Here is a 21646-nt window from a genome sequence, read left to right as displayed (position 1 = left end):
GAGGTCTACTCTACTCATGTCACTTCTTGTGGCTTTTTTTTGTTCAAACCATTGCGGATTTACCCTTGTGTAAAGAGGTAAGGAGGGGGCGTTATATAGACACCTTCAGTGGTGTTCTTTCAGTCATGAACATCATATTTTGAACCACTAGTAACCTATATAATTATGATAACAACTGTTTTTTTTTGCACGATTTCCAAAGTTTGATTAAAATGTTCTATATTTTGAACCGGTGTAAATTTCCTCAAATAGGATAACCTATAGACACATTGGGGGACCCTGATGTAAACAAGATGAAAGTCTTTCTCTGGTCTGCATCCCCTTAACAATTGTATGTATTGAGCTGTACTGTACTGTACTGTACCCATTCTGCAATCTGTTAATAAACTTTTCAATCAATCAATCAAACCTTAAACATCTGTCAAACCAAAATTGTATGCTTCAGTATAGCTAGTATAGAGTAAGATACATTTGATAAATTCAAAGATAACAAGAGAACTGAGACAAGTGAGTGCCAAGATCAACCTAATATAGTCTAGGTAGTCTGAGACATTATGATATGTCATGATTGAATAGTTTCATATTTTCATGTAGCCTACATCAAAAGAAACCCACTGCTGTTTGCCATTCACTTCCTAGCCTGTATATCTTTTGACAGTAGATAATTTTTACAAGTCACAACTCTGTTCAAATTATTATTCTCAGAAGTCACCCTGACTCTTGACAGGTTAGCTTTGCTCTTGAGATATTTTGTGTGACATGTATAGTACAACAGAATAGCTTCTAACCCAGAGGTCAAGGAGCTTGTGTCTTTTTTTTATTTTTATAAAATGCATTTTCACGAAAAGGAGTAAAGGAGCTGCATTCCTCTTATCACAAGTGTTATCATCAATTAGAAGCCATACTGTACCTTAGGGAAACCACCATATGTTACCCTGAAGAATGACGTCAGACATTTAGTTGTGTTTATTTTACCATCATTGTAGTCATGACTGTGCTGGTGTTTTAACAGTGGACAGGACCTGAATCACATTGAGCAAGTCTACTGTCTGGTTCTACATTTTCATGCTACATTGTGTATTTCTAAATATTTTCATGAAAACAGTTTCATTTGATAATACTGACACCGTTTTTTAATCAGTAGCTTCAGCTTGTTCTCTGGAGGTTATCTGGGAGTTTATGACTGACATATCAAGGTGGCTGTGTCTTATCAGTTGGCACAGTGTAGAAACCTAGTTGTTAGGGACACTTTTCCACATGACCACCTGCCTTTCAAGGTGAGTGGGCTTAGAGTGGGATTTAGGGAAGGGACTTGGTGTGCAGCCCAGCTGGATTTGTTTTCTGTCTCTGCTGGTCATTTGACCATGAGACACACAGACCATAATGTCCTGTTGCCTTGGTTTCCGCTGTTGTATAAAGGAGGTGATTACAGAGCCCGTCTCCAATTTGATGCATTTTTACATCAAATCCTCCCACAGGCATGCTGTCCATCTGATACCCGAATCATGGCTAATGTAGCAGCACTAATCAAAAACACAAGCTCAGAGGAACATTGGTCCGCTGTTGTGCGTTTTGTTAACTATTAATCCTACGTGGTTGAGTGCAGGGGCTAGGTTTACCACGCTCATGGGCTGCTAAGTGGTCCTCTTGGACAACAGAGCACAGCCCACCATTGCTGACCAATGGTCTCACATTGAGATTAGTCTCTCTGCCAACGAAATACTCACTTGTTGCCATGCAGAAGGAGGTTACAATCAACAATATAAGCCTTAGCATAACATCACCCGCGTCTGTCTCTAATGACTGGTACTTCATTATGGGTGGCATTGGGTGGGGCAGTGTTTGTCAATCACTTAGTATAACTGTATTAGCATTATATAACACACACACCTATAGTAAAAGTAGCATTGTCCTTGTGTTAAAACAATGCCCCACAACAACATTAAAATTAAATGTTTACAAAAGGGGTCTTTTCCCCATGGCTAAGTAAATACCCTCTGGTGAAGCCTAGGTGGTAAAGAGTTGCTGCATATCCTTGATGAAGGAGATTAGGGCAACAGGTGAGACGGCTTCCTAGGTAAACATTTGCCTCCGTCTGTATTTGGAAAGGAGGTTGACCTGGTTTCAGAGAGAGAAACTGCAGTTATAAAACAATCCATCAGCAAACTATAGTGTGAGCAAAGAGGGCAACCTTCACACATTACTTGAATTCACTTGAATCTGGCATGCGAGATGATTTCTTTTCTCATCGCTTTCCCCTGTGGAGAGACAATGGCTGCTGGTGTGAATGTATGTGATGCACCCTAGTTGAATGCACTTTCGGTTTGCTGCAGTCGTGTGAACCCTCCACCTGTGTGCTTCTCCCTGCAGTCTGATTACCACTTTGAGTACACAGACTGCGACGTCCTCGGGTCACGATGGAGGGTGGCTGTTCCAAACAAGCCCCTAACCTGCACAGGCCTCCCAGACCCCGTCAAGGGCACTCAGTGCAGTAAGTTTCATACGTACCTCTCCACAACTACAGTGCATATACTGTAGGATACATGTTTTTGCATGATAAAGTTTTTTCTTTTTATGTTATATGCGTATTGTCAGAATCTGATAGCGAAAACAAACGCTGTAAGAATGTTGGAACAAATTCAAGTACAAAAGAGCCACAGCCTTTCAGATAATCAAGTGGTTTCACAAGTTTAACAAATCTAACAAATAGGACACAGCTATGTAATTTAAATTCCAATACTGATTGTCTGCTGATATAATGGTGCATCCCTACCATTAATGTAAAAAAAACAATCCTCAACTCGTCATAACAATAACATCCAAGCCGTTATTCTCTATTCCCTGCCTTATGTACAGGAGCCTACAGTATATCTCCATGACTTTCTAATGAGACGGCTTTCTCTCTCCTTCCCGTAGCTTTCTCCTGCAGTCAAGGAGAGTTTCTGGACATGCGTTCTCAAGAGTGTCAGAAATGCGCTGTGGGGACCTACTCTCTGGGGACCAGCGTGGCCTTTGATGAGTGGGACAGCCTGCCAGCCGGCCTGGCTACTCACGGGAGCAAAGTGAACTATTGGGACACTCCCACAAACTGCTCCAAGTTAGTACAATGCACACATAGCTTTTTGATAGACATGGGTCTCAATCATAATTCAAAGCAGTAACAACTATCAACTAGCTACAACATATATAACTGATGGTGCCTTTTGGTGTATTGTCCTTGTCTAGCTCAACCTGGATACCGAAAGGTGATTACATAGCTTCAAACACAGACGAGTGCACCGCAACGTTGACTTACTCTGTGAACCTCAAGAAACCCGGAACTGTGTCCTTTGAGTATTTCTACCCAGATAACAGCATCTACTTTGAGTTCTTCGTAAGTGTTTCATAGTGACTATCCGTTCTCCACTAACATGGTTAGGAGCGACTATTGGTTGATCTCCTCTCCTCTGGTTCCTTCTCCTTCACTAGGTTCAGAACGACCAGTGTCAGTCCACAGACTCTCATAACCGCTTCATGAAGATGTCAGAAAGTGACTGGAATTCCTACAACGTATGTCTGACCAGAGCTTCAACACGTATCGTCACCATGCTTGTTGTTTTCTGTTATTGTTTGTGTGACGCTTATATTGTTTTGGAGAGTTTGGACATAATAGTTCTCACTCCTAACTCTTATCTCCTTCTTTCTTTCTTTCTTTCTTTCTTTCTTTCTTTCTTTCTTTCTTTCTTTCTTTCTTTCTTTCTTTCTTTCTTTCTTTCTTTCTTTCTTTCTTTCTTTCTTTCTTTCTTTCTTTCTTTCTTTCTTTCTTTCTTTCTTTCTTTCTTTCTTTCTTTCTTTCTTTCTTTCTTTCTTTCTTTCTCTTTCTCTCTTTCTTCCTTTCTCTCTTTCTTCCTTTCTCTCTTTCAATTTCACCCTGTGCAGTTACAGCTAAACAAAGGCAGCAATGTGCTGTATTGGAAGACCACCGCATACTCCCTGGTGGGCAGTGCTGTCAAACCTGTGCTGTTGAGGAACATTGCCATCTCAGGTAGAATATTATTGTCCGCTTCTCTTTAAGGTTCATCGTTTGACTGCCCCCCCCCCCCCCCCCCCCCCTCCCCATTTCCAACTCGTTACGTCACCTGTAGATGATTTGAGACTTCACCACTACACCTTCTCGCTTCTTGTCCTGTTAATGGTTTACAAGTTAATGGATGCTTCTCCTCCAGGGGTGGCCTATACATCAGGGTGTTTCCATTGCAAGCCTGGTACCTACAGTGCCCAGCCGGGATCAGCCCACTGTAACCCCTGCCCCGCCAACTCCTTCTCCAACAAAGGTGCCACCGTGTGCCAGGAGTGTGAGACCGAAAAATATGCAGGTATGTTTGCGCTCCACAGTCCACACTGCTAACCATTGTGCTTCCTCAACAGACTGCTGTTTTGACTAAACTCTAGTATATACGCTGAAATTTACACTGACATAGTAAGATCAAGCATTTGCATGTCACCAACCAGAGGCAATATATATGTAAATATACACCGGTGTCCAGGTTGTGTGGTATCAGTGGATCTTAATGTGAGCGGTGTGTGTGTTATTCCTCGTGTGTGACGGTTGGTTTATCTCTGGCTGGGGGCCAATATTGTGTTCCAGGGGCTGGATCTGGGAACTGCAAACCAAGACCGGCGTGTACAAATAGTGACTACTTCTACACCCACACCCCATGTGACTCCAAGGGACAGGTACTGTGGGAAAAGTACATGGAGGTAGCATTAGAATGAGGATTAGGAGAGGTGAAACCGGGCAGGCCTGTTTCAATATGAAGAGGCTTCCCGCACGGTGAAGCCCACTGCACTTAGAACCATCTGGTGTAACTATTAGGTTTCCTTAAATATTGATTGTCTGGTCTGGCACTAATCAGCCATAGAGCACAGTGTCAGTGTCATTTGATGTATTCATGCCCCCCCCCATTGCTGTGTGTGTGTCTCAGACCCAGCTCATGTACAAATGGATTGAGCCGAAGATTTGCAGCGAGAGCGTTGACGGGGCGGAGAAGCTGCCCGTCTCGGGAGAGATGCTGAGCTGTCCTCCGTGTAACCCGGGCTTCTTCGTCACCAACTCCTCCACCTGTGAACCCTGTCCCCACGGGTCCTACTCCAATGGAACAGGTGCGGAACCGCCCCCGCTATCATCCTCATCATCACCATGTACCCTGACATTAAATCAAAATCAAATCAAATCAATGTATTTGTAAGGCCCGACAACACACTTTAATGTCCCCATGGGCCGGACACTTCTTCTTTAAGTCAAGAAGAAACATCACAATAAATCAAGAACAAAACAAAAAACCATGAAATCCAAAATAAATGTAAAATAAATAAATGCAACACTCCCAGACAAACCCCAGCGAAGGTAGGGAAAAACTCACAAAAAACCTAGCAATAGGAAAAAAGCACCACAGGCAATGTGGAGGAGAGAAACCTTAGAAGGGCCGTTCAGGGGGGATCTCCCTTCTTAGATGTCGGTGATAGTAGTGTTGCTATGGATGATCAATGGGTGGAGAATAAAACAGGCGAAATAGTTGGTATGTATGTATCTATGTATGTATGTAATGTAGACATTATGCTGTTTCTTCTATCCAGTATGACACGTGAAAAAGGACAGGATACGGAGTTATGAAGTGAATTTACATTGTTGGGAGTTTGTGCACATTAATCCGAGAACCTCAGTCAAAGAACCAAGTCTGTTTGGTGTTTTCAGAGGAACAATGTTTTCAAACTTTATTATCTAAACATGGTAAGTTAGATTGTGTTCATTCATAGTTGACATTTACATTTAGTCATTTAGCTGATGCTTTTATCCAAAGTGACTTACAAGTTCTGTACAACAGGTCAGCAGGAAGGCTACAACGTTTTTAGCCAAGTAACAATGTTCATCAAACAGTGTTGAACTTGGATGCTACAGTTTTGGGTGCATAGTAGTAAAGACATAATTTAGCATAGTAGGTAGTAATATAGGCAAGGAAGATTATTTAGTAGCAAAGTGCATGATAGTAAAAGACAGTAGGCAGGTTAGTTAAAGACATTAGAGGCTGAGTACTGACTGTTGATATATCACATTAACACGTACATTGGCCGCCCATAACATTTAAAAACAGACTTATAAGGTTCTTCAGTGCAAGTTAAATGAAAGTGGTACTTCCCTCCAAAACAAAGCCGATTCAGTGGCAAATCATCTCACATTCACGTCCCAAAAACCCTTCATAGTTTTTCCACAAACTGATTTGGTTGGAGAGCTACTGAGAGTTTGGATCAGTACATTTATTCCATGTAGAGTTAAATTAGATTTGAATAGATTAGATTAAACATATTGTTATTATACAGCACAAGTACAGTACAATGAAAATAAGTTTGGCATCCAACCAGAGTGCAAATGTAGCAGTAAAGTGCAACAGCCATATACAATGTACAGGTGGTTAAACTGGGTATAAAATATATAAATTAGTACTACTGAGTGTAGTGCTAATCAGATGTATGTACAGAGCTGTAGTATTAATATGTACAGTGGTACAGGTATAAAGACACTATGTTAGTAAGTGGTAGTGGTCAGCAGTGTAACTAGTAAGAGTAGGTAAGAGATATGTACAGATATATAGATAGGCTAGATCCACAAAGAATGGATTGCACGGAGCAAGTTGCACCCTTACTTACAATTCATTATGAATTGAAAATGGGGGACCCTGATGTAAACAAGACGAAAGTCTTTCTCTGGTCTGCATCCCCTTAACAATTGTGTGTATTGAGCCGTACTGTATTGTACCCATTCTGCAATCTGTTAATAACATTTTCATTCAATCAATCAATCAATCTGCACGGTGATTGATTAAATGCATTTTTTTTACAGATTGCAGAATGGGTACAATACAGTAATTAATTGTAAGTAAGGGTGCAACTTGCTCCGTGCAATCCATTCTTTGTGGATCTAAGTATCTACAGATATGTAAAAAGGATTATTTGCAGGTATGTAGTCAGGCAGATGTGGATATATATATATATAGTATACAGTATTATTTTAAATATAAATATAAATATTAAATAAAGACAGTAGGCCTATGACTAATACGCGCCAGGGTGGTGCACCACGTACATCGCTGCGGTGCAACATGGCCGTCCCAGGTTCGACTCCCGGACCCGGCGACCTTTGCCGAATGTCTTCCCCCCGTCTATCTCCCATTCTTCCTCTCTCTCTCTCTCTACCGGACTGCTCGGTAGCAAAAACCAATAAAATATCTACCAAAAACATAATTAAAAAAGAAAGAAATATATAGTAAAGGTACAGACAGGTGAGAATAAATATATGGTATATACAGCATTATTGTACATGCTATCATAGAGAGCTATGGGTTATATTCAGGTGTACAAGCAGGTATAGAGAGGGGGTATATGCAGGTATATTCAGACAAATATGGGTATATATATATTGTATATATATGCAGTAAATATAAAGATATAAATGTAAATATGCAATATATACAGCACTGTCATACATGCTATCATACAGAGTATATGGTTAGACAGTGAATGCTGCTCAGGCAAATTATGAAAAGGAAAATATGGCATGGCCTAAAGCCTCAAGACACAATACTGTTTTCAAATGAGTAAGCAATTTCATATGCATATACACAGTGAGTACAACGTTTTCAGGAATCAGAATTAGAACAAATCACAACAACCAAATGAATGAATTAAAAACCTTTGGAGAATCAAATCACAGAATCCAATTCCCAAGCTAGCACGACGAAGACATGTTGCTAGAGAAGCCTCTTAAGCCTTATTGACTTGTTCAAACTATACTGCAACTCTCTCACACTAATGCCAACACATTTACAACATGGTTGACGTGCATGAAAACTCAACACGTCATCTGTTGACAGCCTGTGCTGAGTGCCCCGTTGGCACGGAGCCAATGGTGGCTTCGAGTACAAATGGTGGAACAAGATGCCCAGCAACATGATGAGCTCCGTCTTCCGCCGAGAATACAGCGAGTCTGACCGCAGCACCGGTAGGAGACAAATACTTGTTCATATGTTACAGTAGAGAGGCCTTTGTGAGCTACCAGATCATCCTGTTTTGTAGGGATGCACCGATACGGATACTGGTATGCGATATCTGTCCCATATCAGGCTAAAATAGGCTAAATCGGTATCGGTAGGAACTTTTCCCCCCAACACTAAAATCCGATACCAAGAAATATGCCAGAAATCAAAGCAAAGTGACTAATTATATCTAAATATTATTAATATATATTAAACATTATATTTTTAATATAATGACCCCTAACTGATGGTCTTAAGTCTATACTGTTCAGTAAAAGTCGGATCGGTACTCGGTATCGGCCAAAACTGTAAGTTTAGGACTCTGGATTGGTATCGGCAGAGAGAGTGGTATCGGTGCTTCCCTATACTATTATGTGTGAATGATAATGTGTGAATGATAATGTGTGAATGATATTATGTGTGAATGATATTATGTGTGAATGATAATATGTGTGAATGATATTATGTGTGAATGATAATATGTGTGAATGATAATGTGTGAATGATATTATGTGTGAATGATATTATGTGTGAATGATAATATGTGTGAATGATAATATGTGTGAATGATAATGTGTGAATGATATTATGTGTGAATGATATTATGTGTGAATGATAATATGTGTGAATGATAATATGTGTGAATGATAATGTGTGAATGATAATATGTGTGAATGATATTATGTGTGTGAATGATAATGTGTGAATGATATTATGTGTGAATGATATTATGTGTGAATGATAATATGTGTGAATGATATTATGTGTGTGAATGATAATGTGTGAATGATATTATGTGTGAATGATATTATGTGTGAATGATAATATGTGTGCACTACTGTTCTATGATCATGTAATCATTGTGTTATTTGCTATGACAGCATGGGAGGTGGCTGGGGAGTACATCTACACCACACCAGGGGGCCAGGAATCAGACTACATGATTCTCTCCCTCAGTGTTCCTGGATACCGGTGGGTCTCAGGACTGATAAATCCCCCTGAATCCAATTAAAGAAATACAAAAAAAATCATGATGTTTATCATGAATTTTACAGTGATGTTACTGCTTGAGTACGCAAAAGGTTTCATGAAATGTAAATTGTGTCTCCATAGGCTGCCCCAGTCCTTGGCCATAGATGATCAAGGAAGTGGACTGTCTCGGATCACCTTCGTCTTTGAGACCAAGTGTGATGCCGACTGCACACTTTACTTCATGGCGGTGAGGGACAGTATTACAACATATAAATGTGTCACAAGTTGTTTACTCTATAATCTACATGATATCATCAGGATATCACTAATCACTAGGGGTGTGACAACTGACAATACACAAACGTTCAGATTCTACACAAATTTAGATTTTAAGGTCTCGATTTTGAATTCTTCATGCGTCAAATGTAATCAGACTAAAGAGCTCTAATTGGATATTTTATATATATACATATATATATATGATACAACACGTGGATTGGCTCATAACATTTTATTTAAAAGTCGTAAAGAATAAAATTTTGCAAAACATTATGTTAATAGCAGTAACCATACCACCAGACTCTCAAGGTCTGCTTAGCATCTCATATCTTGGTTCGAGAACAGCAGCCATCTTAAACTCTACTATCATACTGAACGTACATTTTGGGGGGGGGGGGGTTAGATCTCCAGTTCTGTATTGAGATGGTTACACCCCTACAAATGGCACAGTTTGATGTCAGTATAAATGTCTGAGGTCAGTGTTTATTTTTCGACAGGGTTATAACCAGAGGAACAACGAGGTGGTGGAAGAGTGGCCTGGCAGCAGCAGCAGACAGTCCTACTCCTACCTGATCAAGAGCAACAGCACCGTCAGCTTCACCTGGGCCTTCCAGCGCCAAGGGGGATCTGACCCGGTAAGACCCAACGGCACGTCCACATTCAATATCTCTTCAGATCATTTCATTTCAAACCTTTATTTAAACTCGAAAGGCAACTGAGGTTTCCCTCACGTTGAGTGTACATACAGAAATAATTTTTTTTAAAAGGCATATAAAATCACACAGCATATGAAATCATAACAATAAGACAACAAGGATCGAAAATCTATTAAAACACGTAAAACTTGATTGACAATGGTTGGAGATCAAGGTTCTAAATTCTGCAACAGAGGGGAGGATCTCAAGCTTTAAGGACTGATGGAGTTCATTGCATGAGCTAAAGGCATCATAATGAAATGCAGATTTACCCTGTTCCTAGCAAACTCAAGGGACTTTAAGGACCAGCCAGTTTTGATTGATTGATTGATTGATTGATTGAAATTTTTATTAACAGATTGCAGAATGGGTACAATACAGTACAGCTCAATACACACAATTGTTAAGGGGATGCAGACCAGGGAAAGACTTTCGTCTTATTTACATCAGGGTCCCCCATTTTCAATTCATCATAACATATATGACATACATGACATACAGGTAGACAGTACTGTTGCATCTAGACATTTATGACATACCAGATCTACAAATATACAGTACTGTTTATGATATATTGGAGGAGGTTGGGTAGGTGGGGTGGGAGTGGGGGGGGGGGGGGGGTTGGGTAGGTGGGTAACTGTACATTGGAGGTGGTTGGGGGGGGTAGGCGGGCTTGAACGGGTTCCATAGGTCCCAAAATTCCATTCCAATAATGGAAGGATAAATATAAGGAGGTAGCTTTCCAATAAGGGCCTTACAAATTTACAAATACCAGTGTTTGTTGCGCCTCTCCATCAGTGAGGACAAACCAACACATGTTATTAGCAAGACATGCATCTGTTATTACCAACACATGTAACTGTTATTACCAAGACATGTAACTGTTATTACCAACACATGTAACTGTTATTACCAAGACATGCAACTGTTATTACCAACACATGTAACTGTTATTACCAACACATGTAACTGTTATTACCAAGACATGTAACTGTTATTACCAAGACATGTAACTGTTATTACCAAGACATGTAACTGTTATTACCAAGACATGTAACTGTTATTACCAAGACATGCAACTGTTATTAGCAAGACATGCAACTGTTATTACCAAGACATGTAACTGTTATTACCAAGACATGTAACTGTTATTACCAACACATGTAACTGTTATTACCAAGACATGCAACTGTTATTAGCAAGACATGCAACTGTTATTACCAAAACTTTTAGAGAACAGGCTTTTAAAGGTGCTATATATAACATGCAGCCACTAGATGTCGCACTTGAGCACCAGCATGTCATTATGTCATCAGGTGCATTCCATGTGGGGAAATGGGAAGTAGGGAGGGGATACATGCAACATGTAAACATTAACAACAACATTGATTTGGACCCGCACATTTTTTTTTAATTATAAATTAATCAATCAATACTTTTTGGGGGGAAAACAAATACTTTTATTCCGCACCTTTCTAAAAGTGATGTGGATGTATTTTTTGTTTGTTTTGTTTTAAATGACTACTCTACATAAAATGCTATCTATAGCAAAATAAATTGAATGCTTCATGTGGCATATGTTAGAAAACCAAAATTGTACATTGGGACATTGATTTGTGTATGGATCAGATCAGATATTTATTAATCCCCTGGTGGGAAATTTAGTCATTGTTAGATGCAAAACACAACAGGCATCATAAATCATACCATAAAACCTAATCAATCTACAAGAACAGAAAAGCACAGTGTTTGAATGATGACTACCATTTTCCTCTTTCTCCAGGACAAACGATACACTACCGACTTTGCCAAGATCTACTCCGTCCACATCACCAACGTGCTGGACGGCGTGGCCTCCCGGTGTCAGCACTGTGCTCTGGGGTCTTCTCAGAAGGACTCTGCCTGTGTTCCCTGTCCTCCAGGCCACTACATGGTCAGTGGCACTGGTGCGTGTAAGAGCTGCCCACCAAACACCTTCATCAGGCCGGACCAGCCGATAGGAGAGGACGCTTGTGTTCACTGTGGACCAAACACACACAGAAACAAAGTGAGGGGGAATTCTCTAACGTTAACTCAAACCACAGATGTCAATGTAACTTCCATGTACTCAATCTATCCATCTATCCATCCATCTACCGACTCACCCACCTATCCATTCATCTTTCTTTGGTAAAAATAACTTTTACTATCATGCACCTTGCTAACTAAGGAATCTACCTTGCCTATATTACTACCAACTATGCTAATATGTCTATACTACTATGCACTCAACTTGACTCAAGAGTGTGGCACCCAAGTTCAACACTGTTTGACGAACAATGTTACTTATCTGAAAGAGTTGTACCCTTCCTGCTGACTTGTACAGAACTTGCAAGTCGCTTTTGGATAAAAGTGTCAGTGACAGGACTAAATGTAAATGTGCCTTATTGACACCAGGGACTGGTTTCTCTCCACGCCCCAGGCCCACTCAGGCTGTCTCAGTGGCTGTACGTTGGATGCACAGAGCGGCGGAGGGGAGTTCCTGCACTATGACTTCACCCCTCTGGCCAATGTCACCGGCTTCCAGAGCAGCCCACGCTTCACCAGCAAAGGCCTTCGATACTTCCATCGCTTCAGCGTGGCCCTCTGCGGGGAAGAGGTGAGGGAGCTCGAGACCCACACGCAATCCCACGTTGAATTGGGTTTGCTGATTATACCGCTGTGCTGTGGGGATGGCTGTTTAATGGCCCCCGCTTGTCCCAGATTACAGAATGATATTTAATTATGCTGTTGTGAATCTCTTTCCCCTTTCTCTCTTGCTTTACCGCATTGTTGTAGCCTATCAAAAAGGTAACTACGTCCTGACCCTGTATATAATGTTACCGCATGTGAACATGTGGTCATGTGTTCATTTACAGCTCTATACGTCCTATACGATAGCTCACCATTTGTTCTTACTCTGAGTTCTACCTTCAAGATAATACTTCATGTATGTGATGGTATTAGGGGAGAAGTTGTACCGAGAAAGCTTGGTGAGCAGGACACCATGTTGCGCATTGAGGTCATCTGTGCACAGGATAAATCTGCCCCCCCCCCCCCCCCCCCCCACACATGCACGCACTGCTCTCACCATCGTCGCCTGTGTCCCTGTGTTGGAGAGCCCCTAGGAGAGACACAGTGGAGTGTGCACAACCACCTCCTCCTCTGAGGCATGTACAGCATATATCCACCTGTTTTAACCTGATGACCACTGACTTATCTTGGACCACCGCATGGTGAGAATATACAGTACCCAACTCCTCAACTATCACTGGGTGACCCTGTGACGGAAAGGTGGCACATTTTAATCCCATAACAACTACCATCGCGGTGCCCCTCCAACCAGGCACTCGCCTCCAATTGCTCCAATGGAGCAACTCAGTGACCAAAAGCATTAGACTGTGGTTATACTGGTCAGCCCTTAGGTGAGGGCATTGTACAGTAACGGTACACATGTGTAGCAACTACAAGTATGATTTAATAGGGAGGTGTAGTCTGACGTCACTTTAGTTTCCCGTGCGGTCCACCCGTATAGGGATTTATCATTGGGAAAATGTATTATCGGCTATTGTAATTCTGCCTTATGAACATTGGTAAGCTTTCCATTTGTGCACAAAATTAGTTCCCTTCTATCACTAACATTATTGTTTAAGCATTTTTGGTTGAAATAAAATTATATATGTAATTCTTTTACGATTAATTGCGAATTGTTTCATGTTGAGCTATAGATTGTGGATGAATACACACTGAAAGGTACACCATGCCAATGTTCATGCTTTAATTGTTTTAAACGAGACGATTTAGAAATGTGTCCATTGGAAAATACATTGCAATTTCAAGCGAGGTGGACCGCGCCGGAAACCACGTAACCTAACCACTACACCTCCCTATTCTCTCGCTGGTTAGGTGAGAATTTTGATTATGTGCCATAACGTTTGCCCCATGTTTGTCCTACAGGGTAGACAGCCAGCCACCTGCGTGGACAATGTAACTGAGAGCCAGAGGGAGGTTAAGGGTTATGCCTGCCAGTCGACTGTGGTGCCCTCGGACATCAGAGGTCAGAGTGTGGTGTCCTCCCAGCCCTTCATTATCGGTGACACACTCCTCGGTAAGAGCTGACAACATGCAGGATATGATGTTATTATCCCTTGTGCCATAGACTAGGCCCTAGGGTGAGTACATGCATAGGGCCGGGAGGTATACCGAATAGGAAGGTGTACCGTCATGGATCCATGCAAAGGTATGGATTTTTACTATATCGTCGTCCACCATATATATTATACATATCAAAAACATATACACCAGGTATATTTTTAAGTTAATGAAATAGTTCCTTGCTGCAGTATTTGAAAAGGTCAAATAAAATAGACCATTTTGAACAGCACCGTGATAATTGTATTACAAGATAGAAACATAAGAATGATGTCATATCACAAAACAAAATATCGCCAAATACCGCTATACCGCCAAAACTAAGAAATATACTGTGATATGAAATTTTGGCCATATCGCCCCGCCCTAATAGGAACCTAGTTTAGATTTAAAAGTGTATGGGTGGGCAGTGCAGTGTGGGTAAGTCATTGAGGTTATGTTTCTTATATAATGTACTTGAACGTTGACACATTAAAATGAAAGAGAAACATGCCTGTGTTCAGTTCTAGTGGCCCGAGTCTGTGGAACTAAAACCATTTCAACCTATTTGTTGTTTGCATCAATCTGTTGATTCCTGCGGAAACGTTTTAGAGCATGTCTTCTGCTTCTGTCCGAAGGTGTCACCACTGATACGACGCTGGGTCAGATCTCGTCTCTGGAAAAGTCATTCCCTGCCGCATCCAGCCTGCCAGACGTGATATTCTATTACAGGTTACATAAGTCACAGGCCTATATTTCATTGCCAAGCTACCATGAAATTATATTCCATTGAAGGCGGCAGTTTTGTTACTACTGTTGCATTATAACTGATGCAATGATACCATATAGTAGAGGTCTATATATTCACATTCCACTATTATATCCTTGTGTATGCAGGTCAACTGAGACGACCCAGGCTTGTAAACAGGGCAGGTCGACCACCATCAGGCTGAGATGTGATCCCACGGTTACGGCCAAAGACCACATCTCTCTGCCAAGGTACCTTACACCATCACTGACTTGAATGTTTGACCCCCCCCCCCCCCAAGAGTGACACGCTGGACTTGGAACTAATGTTACATGAGCCAACTTGGCACCGGTCAAGTCAAATGTATTTATGTACATTCACAGGCCCACCAAGGTACAACACCCCCTGCTTAACTCCCTCGAAATAAACCTGAATAGGAAAAAAAGGGAAGTTCAAGTTTCAAGTTTGTTTATTAATTGTCACAATAAAATACACGTACTTTACAGTGAAATGCTTGGTTCTGTATGAGCCCCTGAGAGTGTGCTTCATACAGTAAAAAAGTAAGTAAAAAGTAAGTAAAGAGGAATATACAATATACATATATACAATACAATATACAATCTAAAGTACAACCTAGGTACAGTCTAAGTACAGTGAGTAAAAATGAGTAAACAGTGAGGTACAATGCAGACAATGAGGTACAAAACGTTAAGGTAAGGTGCAAATGCAAATGAGGTATGCATGTAGTGCAAATCCCTTTAATAGATAAATATAATGTAGTGTTAAAGTGTCTAAAGTGAGTGTTACGGTGAGTGTTTGTTTAAAAGTGAGTGTGTGGATGTGGTCCTGTGGATGTGTGTGCAATGAGTGTAGATGATGGGTTGTTACATAGTCATTGAGCATCCTGATGGCCTAGGGATAGAAGCTCCTTCTGAGTCACTCTGTACTGGCCATAAGACTCCGGTAGCGCTTGCCTGACTGCAGCAGTTCAAAGAGGCAGTTGTTTGGCTGACTAGAGTCTTTGGAAGAAACCTTAGATGAGATACCCACAGCTAGGAGGGCCAGGATGGGTGTTGGAAGCGGGCAACCATTTCGGAGAGAAATACCAAAAATACCACTGAACACTCTGACTCTATATAGAGTCTGAACTTTGGATAAAGTGACCCCTTGTGGAGGGATTATGAAACTCCAACTATTGTATGACATCACAAGCAGCGGGACTGGCATCTCACGTCTGTCGTTTTCCCTTCGTAGCAAATGTTCAGAGGGGACGTGTGACGGATGCTCCTTCCACTTCCTGTGGCAGAGCCAGAATGCCTGTCCACTCTGCACCAAGAGCCACTACAGAGAGATAGTCAGTGCATGTATCCAGGGAATACAGGTAGTGTATCTGTTTGGATGTGTGTGTGTGTGTTTTTTCTTTTTTCTTTTACCCATTCAAGTATTGATGTATATATAATTTAATCTGTATATTTATACATGTATAATTTAATTTGTATTTTGTATTTGTATTTATTGGTTTAAAATACAGAGACTGTGCATATTAAGGAACATTTGACTGTAAATATGCCAGTTTAGCCAGGTTGGCTCATTTTAAACTGTAGTCTCTGGGGCAGGTGACATGAGCACTACGATAATTAAGACAGTACAATAATTAAAACACAGTAGGAATCAGTAGGTTACAATACACTAAAATACATTAAAATAAATACATTCAAATTTAAAATACATTACAATACATCACAACCCCTCAGTTAAAATGGTCGCACACTTGACCATCTCTCAACCAATGAGTTTAAGTTCGATTAAATGAAATGAATCTTTGATACTCCCTGAGCCGTATTGGCAGACTGTTCCAGGTGTGGGATGCTCTCACAGAAAAGGCTGCCTGACTAAAAACAGACCTCCTGTTTGGGACTACACAGTCCCCATACAGACCTGGTATATCTGTCAGCAGATGTTTTCTGTTTTATGAAAGTACAGAGGGGGGGGGGGGGGGGGGGGTGGAGGAGCCAAGCCATGTAGGATTTTATAAGTAAGGCACGCATCTTTGAATTTAACGAGATTGTCCCAGCTCAGTAGGTTCTGGTTTGTTGCTATGACAATGGTGGTGGCTGTTTGTTTTCCTGTCTAGTACTTTCACAGCCTGATGGTAAACTACCGGTACAGATCGTAGTGTTGTACAGGAGGCTTATGTCCAGCTAGTCAGACAGTATGATAAATGTGACATGATAATGGCATTAAAATACAGTGCTGCTGCTTTTGTTGACAGAGTTTCTGATGTGACGGAAGTTTGATAAGTGAAACTTTGCGTTGTTTACTACCGATTTGATTTTTTTTTTAAATGTAAGATTGGAGTCCATTTTTATCCCGAGGTATCTATATTTGGACATGACTGTCAACTTTTCTCCTCTGACATAGACATCAGGTGAGACAGTATTCATCAGCCGCTTTGTAAAAAACATGCAAACAGTTTCTTTGGTGTTTAAATTATGCAGACATGAGTTAGTCAACCATTGAGTGGCCGATGTCATTACCTTACCGCTGTTAACTTGTTTGCAGCTTGCAAACAAGTTAGAATTGGAAGATTCTATTAAAATATGAATTTAAATTCACATGCATGTGTTTGTGTCTTTCAGAGAACCACGTCTGTATGGCAGCAGCCCTTGCAGTGCTATGGTGGGGTGTCCCTACCGGCTCAAACAGTCAGTGCATGTGTGAGCCTAGACTTCTGGCTGAAGTTCGGCGTTTCCACTGGGATAGTCGCTGCTCTCCTGCTCATCTGCATCAGCTGCTACTTCTGGAAGAAGACACGCAAGTAAGACTCACTCCGTTCATTACCTCTCCTTTGCTACACTGTCAATGGTTTTTAAGACAAATAAAATGGTTTTATATTCAACCCTTTCACTACCACACTACAGAAGGTTAACCTTTCACTACCACACTACAGACGGTTCTACCACACTACAGACGGTTAACCGTCTGTAGTGTGGTAGTGAAAATGTTAACCCTTTGTAGTGTGGTAGTGAAAGGGTTAACGAAAGTTGACACAAAGGTTGAAACCAGGCACATGAAACATAGTAAATTGAATTACAAAAATGTTTTATAATAATAATAAAAGTAGAAGGCTGTGGGAAAACGCATGTCAAGTGAAACTATAATCTTTGTTTACAAATCATACTGAAACTATATTATATTAGGCGATCCAATCCAATGGCGTTTGCCAGTTAGTAATGTGTTACGGACCGTTGAAGATATCATTCCTGCCACGGCCTTACAGTTTGTCACCTTCCTGCAGGCTGCAGTACAAGTACTCCAAACTGATGATGACCTCCGGAGAGAAGGAATGTGAGCTCCCCGCAGCAGACAGCTGTGCCATCATGGAGGGGGATGATGCTGAGGACGACCTCATCAACCTCACCAAGAAATCCTTCTTCACCAAGATCAGGTCCTTCCCAAGACAGGTTGGTATAACCACCCCACCACCCCCACCCAGAATAAGACCGGTTGGTATAACCACCCCCACCCAGAATAAGACAGGTTGGTATAACCACCCCCACCCAGAATAAGACAGGTTGATATAACCACCCCCACCCAGAATAAGACAGGTTGGTGTAACCACCCCCACCCAGAATAAGACAGGTTGGTGTAACCACCCCCACCCATAATAAGACAGGTTGGTGTAACCACCCCCACCCAGAATAAGACAGGTTGGTGTAACCACCCCCACCCAGAATAAGACAGGTTGGTGTAACCACCCCCACCCAGAATAAGACAGGTTGGTGTAACCACCCCCACCCAGAATAAGACAGGTTGGTGTAACCACCCCCACCCAGAATAAGACAGGTTGGTGTAACCACCCCCACCCAGAATAAGACAGGTTGGTGTAACCACCCCCACCCAGAATAAGACAGGTTGGTGTAACCACCCCCACCCAGAATAAGACAGGTTGGTGTAACCACCCCCACCCAGAATAAGACAGGTTGGTGTAACCACCCCCACCCAGAATAAGACAGGTTGATATAACCACCCCACCCATAATAAGACAGGTTGATATAACCACCCCACCCATAATAAGACAGGTTGATATAACCACCCCACCCATAATAAGACAGGTTGATATAACCACCCCACCCATAATAAGACAGGTTGGTGTAACCACCCCCACCCATAATAAGACAGGTTGATATAACCACCCCCACCCATAATAATACAGGTTGATATAACCACCCCCACCCATAATAAGACAGGTTGGTATAACCACCCCACCACCCCCACCCAGAATATACTGATAGAATACCATTGATACTGTATATTACTACATTCACTGATTGCTGAAAAAACAAGTATTAAAGAGTATTAGTAATTTGTGTTATTACTTCAGTCACAATACATACTTTTTTCCATATATTTTCATTAATAATTAGAATTCAATTCATTTTATTTCCTTTCTTTCTTTCTCTTTGCCCATGTATTAACACTAAACGTTACTATCAATGTTTTCCCTCAGAGAACATCCGATGGATTTGATTGTGTGCCTTTGAAGTCATCTACGGGACTGGCTGCGTACGGAGATGAATCCGATGAGCTCTAGATCGGAGAGGCCTATTGGGGGACACAGAGGAAGTGTGACATGAAGACGCTTAACTAGAACCTTCCAATGTGTTCCAAATGTATGTCCTCAAAAGAATAGCAAAAGAAAAGAAAGCTTTCAGGTTTTAAAAGTTCTTTGACAAGCCAGTAAGCCACCCATCTCTGACATTGGATGTAGACATAGGTTAGACATTTTGTGAATGTGTTTTATTTATTACAAATGTAAGTCCAAGAGATATAGAGGCTACGTTAATGGAGGGATTTTTCTGCTCCGCCAAGAAAGACAAATTGGTTTAATATATTTGTCATATTGAGTATTAAAAGAAAAAATGTGTCTCCATTGTGGGGATATTTTTCAAGGTCATAATGTATTTAAAACTATATTACACTCAAACAGGAGCTGAAGACTTGTTTACTTTGTAGTCCAGAGAGTTACATGAGCACATTAACCCTTTCACTACCACACAACAGACGGTTAACCTTTCACTACCACAGGTTAACCGCAGGGATGTGCACAGGACTTTAGAGGGGCAGGTGCTCAAAGGCTGAAAAGGGCACTATACCTGTGTGTGTTAGAACCGAGCGCGCAAAGCGTGCAAACCTGCTTTTTGGGCGGGGGGCCCCCCTTTTTATGCTTTTTGGGGGGTTTTGGTGATCAAATATTGAATATTGAACTATAATAATCAGTGCAGGAGCTCACTTATCCTTGAAAGACACTTTTATCACTGACTTAAAAGGCCCATACATCTCCATAAATGTTCAGGGGGGAGGGAATAAGTGCTTATACAGACCCCAAGAAGTGCTGTATATTCTGTATTGTTTAATATAAATGTCTTTTTTATTCCAATCCCAATTTGTATTTGTGATTCCCAAATCCCATCGGACTTCACTTCTTCGTGTCCCTCAGTGAGTGTAATACCAGCATTCAACTGTATGGGCCACAGCGGTTTCTATCATCATCATCATCATCACCACCACCCACACTATACATAAAATATATAGGTCCGCGGAAAGGCACGCTGAGGAGGCTGTGCAAACTGCAATGGAATACGGAGCATCTCTCTCTCTTTTATTTTGATTCTATCCTGACATTTTTCAGTTGGAAGGGCAATCTATATGCTCAACGGTTAAAAAAAAAAAGGGGCACTTTTTATGAGGCTCAAAAGGGCAGGTGCTCGAGCACCCCTTGGGCTCTATGTGTGCACGTGCCTGGTTAACCGTCTGTTGTGTGGCAGTGAAAGGGTTAAACTTCTGTATTGTTGCAGTGAAAGTGTTAACCTTTTGGTAGTGAAAGGGTTAAGTCATAAATGTGTGGACCTGTGTATATTTTACATAACTGTCTTAAATTGTGTGTGTGTGTTTTTTTTTTATCTTTATAAGCTATCGTCAGCCTTATTGTATATTTGACTATAGATCCTCATGTAAAAAACAACAACCTTACAATATTCTACAGTACAAATTAAAGGCATTTCTCTTATATTTGTTCACACTTTGCACTTTTTATTTAGTATTTAATCAATATACGGGCGATTCTACTGAAATTCTACTGTTTAAATGGGGGGGGGGGGGGGGGGGCATATTATGTGCTAGTCTAGGTTTAATGTATACAGATCTACTAAAGGTGTAATCAGAAATTATAACCTGTTTTTAGAATATTCCTGAATTTATCTCCTGTCAAAATGTGTCACTATCCTAACAGAGAGGAAAACAGACATAAAGTGGGCATCAAATTTCACATTTTAATTCACATAAATCTAAATGGAATAGGCCTACATAAAGTTGATACTATGTTATGCTACCTAACTGCTTGAAGCAGATATATACTTAATTATGTACACAATGTTAGATTGTTAATTGATTACAACGTTTTGTTATAGTTTACACAGTTACATTTACAGTAGTTAGTGACAACTGAAAATGTATACTGTATCTCAAAATGTGACAGTACACCACACAAACCAATGGAAGTTTCCACAATTTACTCAAATGCCATGCTAATCTCTTATGTATCCCGTGTTTTCTGAACGTTTTCCCCGTTGTGATATACTACAAAACAATATAATATGAGGAAGAAGAACTCTCCTTCCTTTTTAGACACTGATTAAAGACGCAACTTTTCAGGGAAATAAATGCACCTCAGG

At 40.9% G+C, this 21646-nt stretch overlaps 1 protein-coding gene across 1 annotated transcript; it reads left to right on the top strand.

Moving 5' to 3' along the window:
• The first annotated feature begins 2445 nt into the window (after window positions 1-2445).
• On the top strand, window positions 2446-20966 carry elapor1 (endosome-lysosome associated apoptosis and autophagy regulator 1). The gene is given in 22 exon segments (XM_084332583.1): window positions 2446-2491; window positions 2917-3097; window positions 3226-3373; window positions 3469-3549; window positions 3919-4024; window positions 4206-4355; window positions 4628-4716; window positions 4965-5142; window positions 7908-7940; window positions 7943-8035; window positions 8951-9041; window positions 9183-9288; window positions 9818-9955; window positions 11799-12062; window positions 12477-12653; window positions 13991-14141; window positions 14803-14896; window positions 15062-15163; window positions 16167-16293; window positions 17552-17730; window positions 18211-18376; window positions 19423-20966. Coding segments are annotated over 21 exon segments (2706 nt in total). The 5' UTR covers window positions 2446-2491; window positions 2917-2948; the 3' UTR covers window positions 19507-20966.
• Window positions 20967-21646: the final 680 nt, after the last annotated feature.

Source organism: Notolepis coatsorum, assembly GCF_963971535.1.
Source record: "Notolepis coatsorum genome assembly, chromosome: 17".
Lineage (NCBI taxonomy): Eukaryota > Metazoa > Chordata > Actinopteri > Aulopiformes > Paralepididae > Notolepis > Notolepis coatsorum.
The sequence above is the reverse complement of the archived record's forward strand: the minus strand, read 5'-3'. Positions and strand labels throughout refer to the sequence as shown.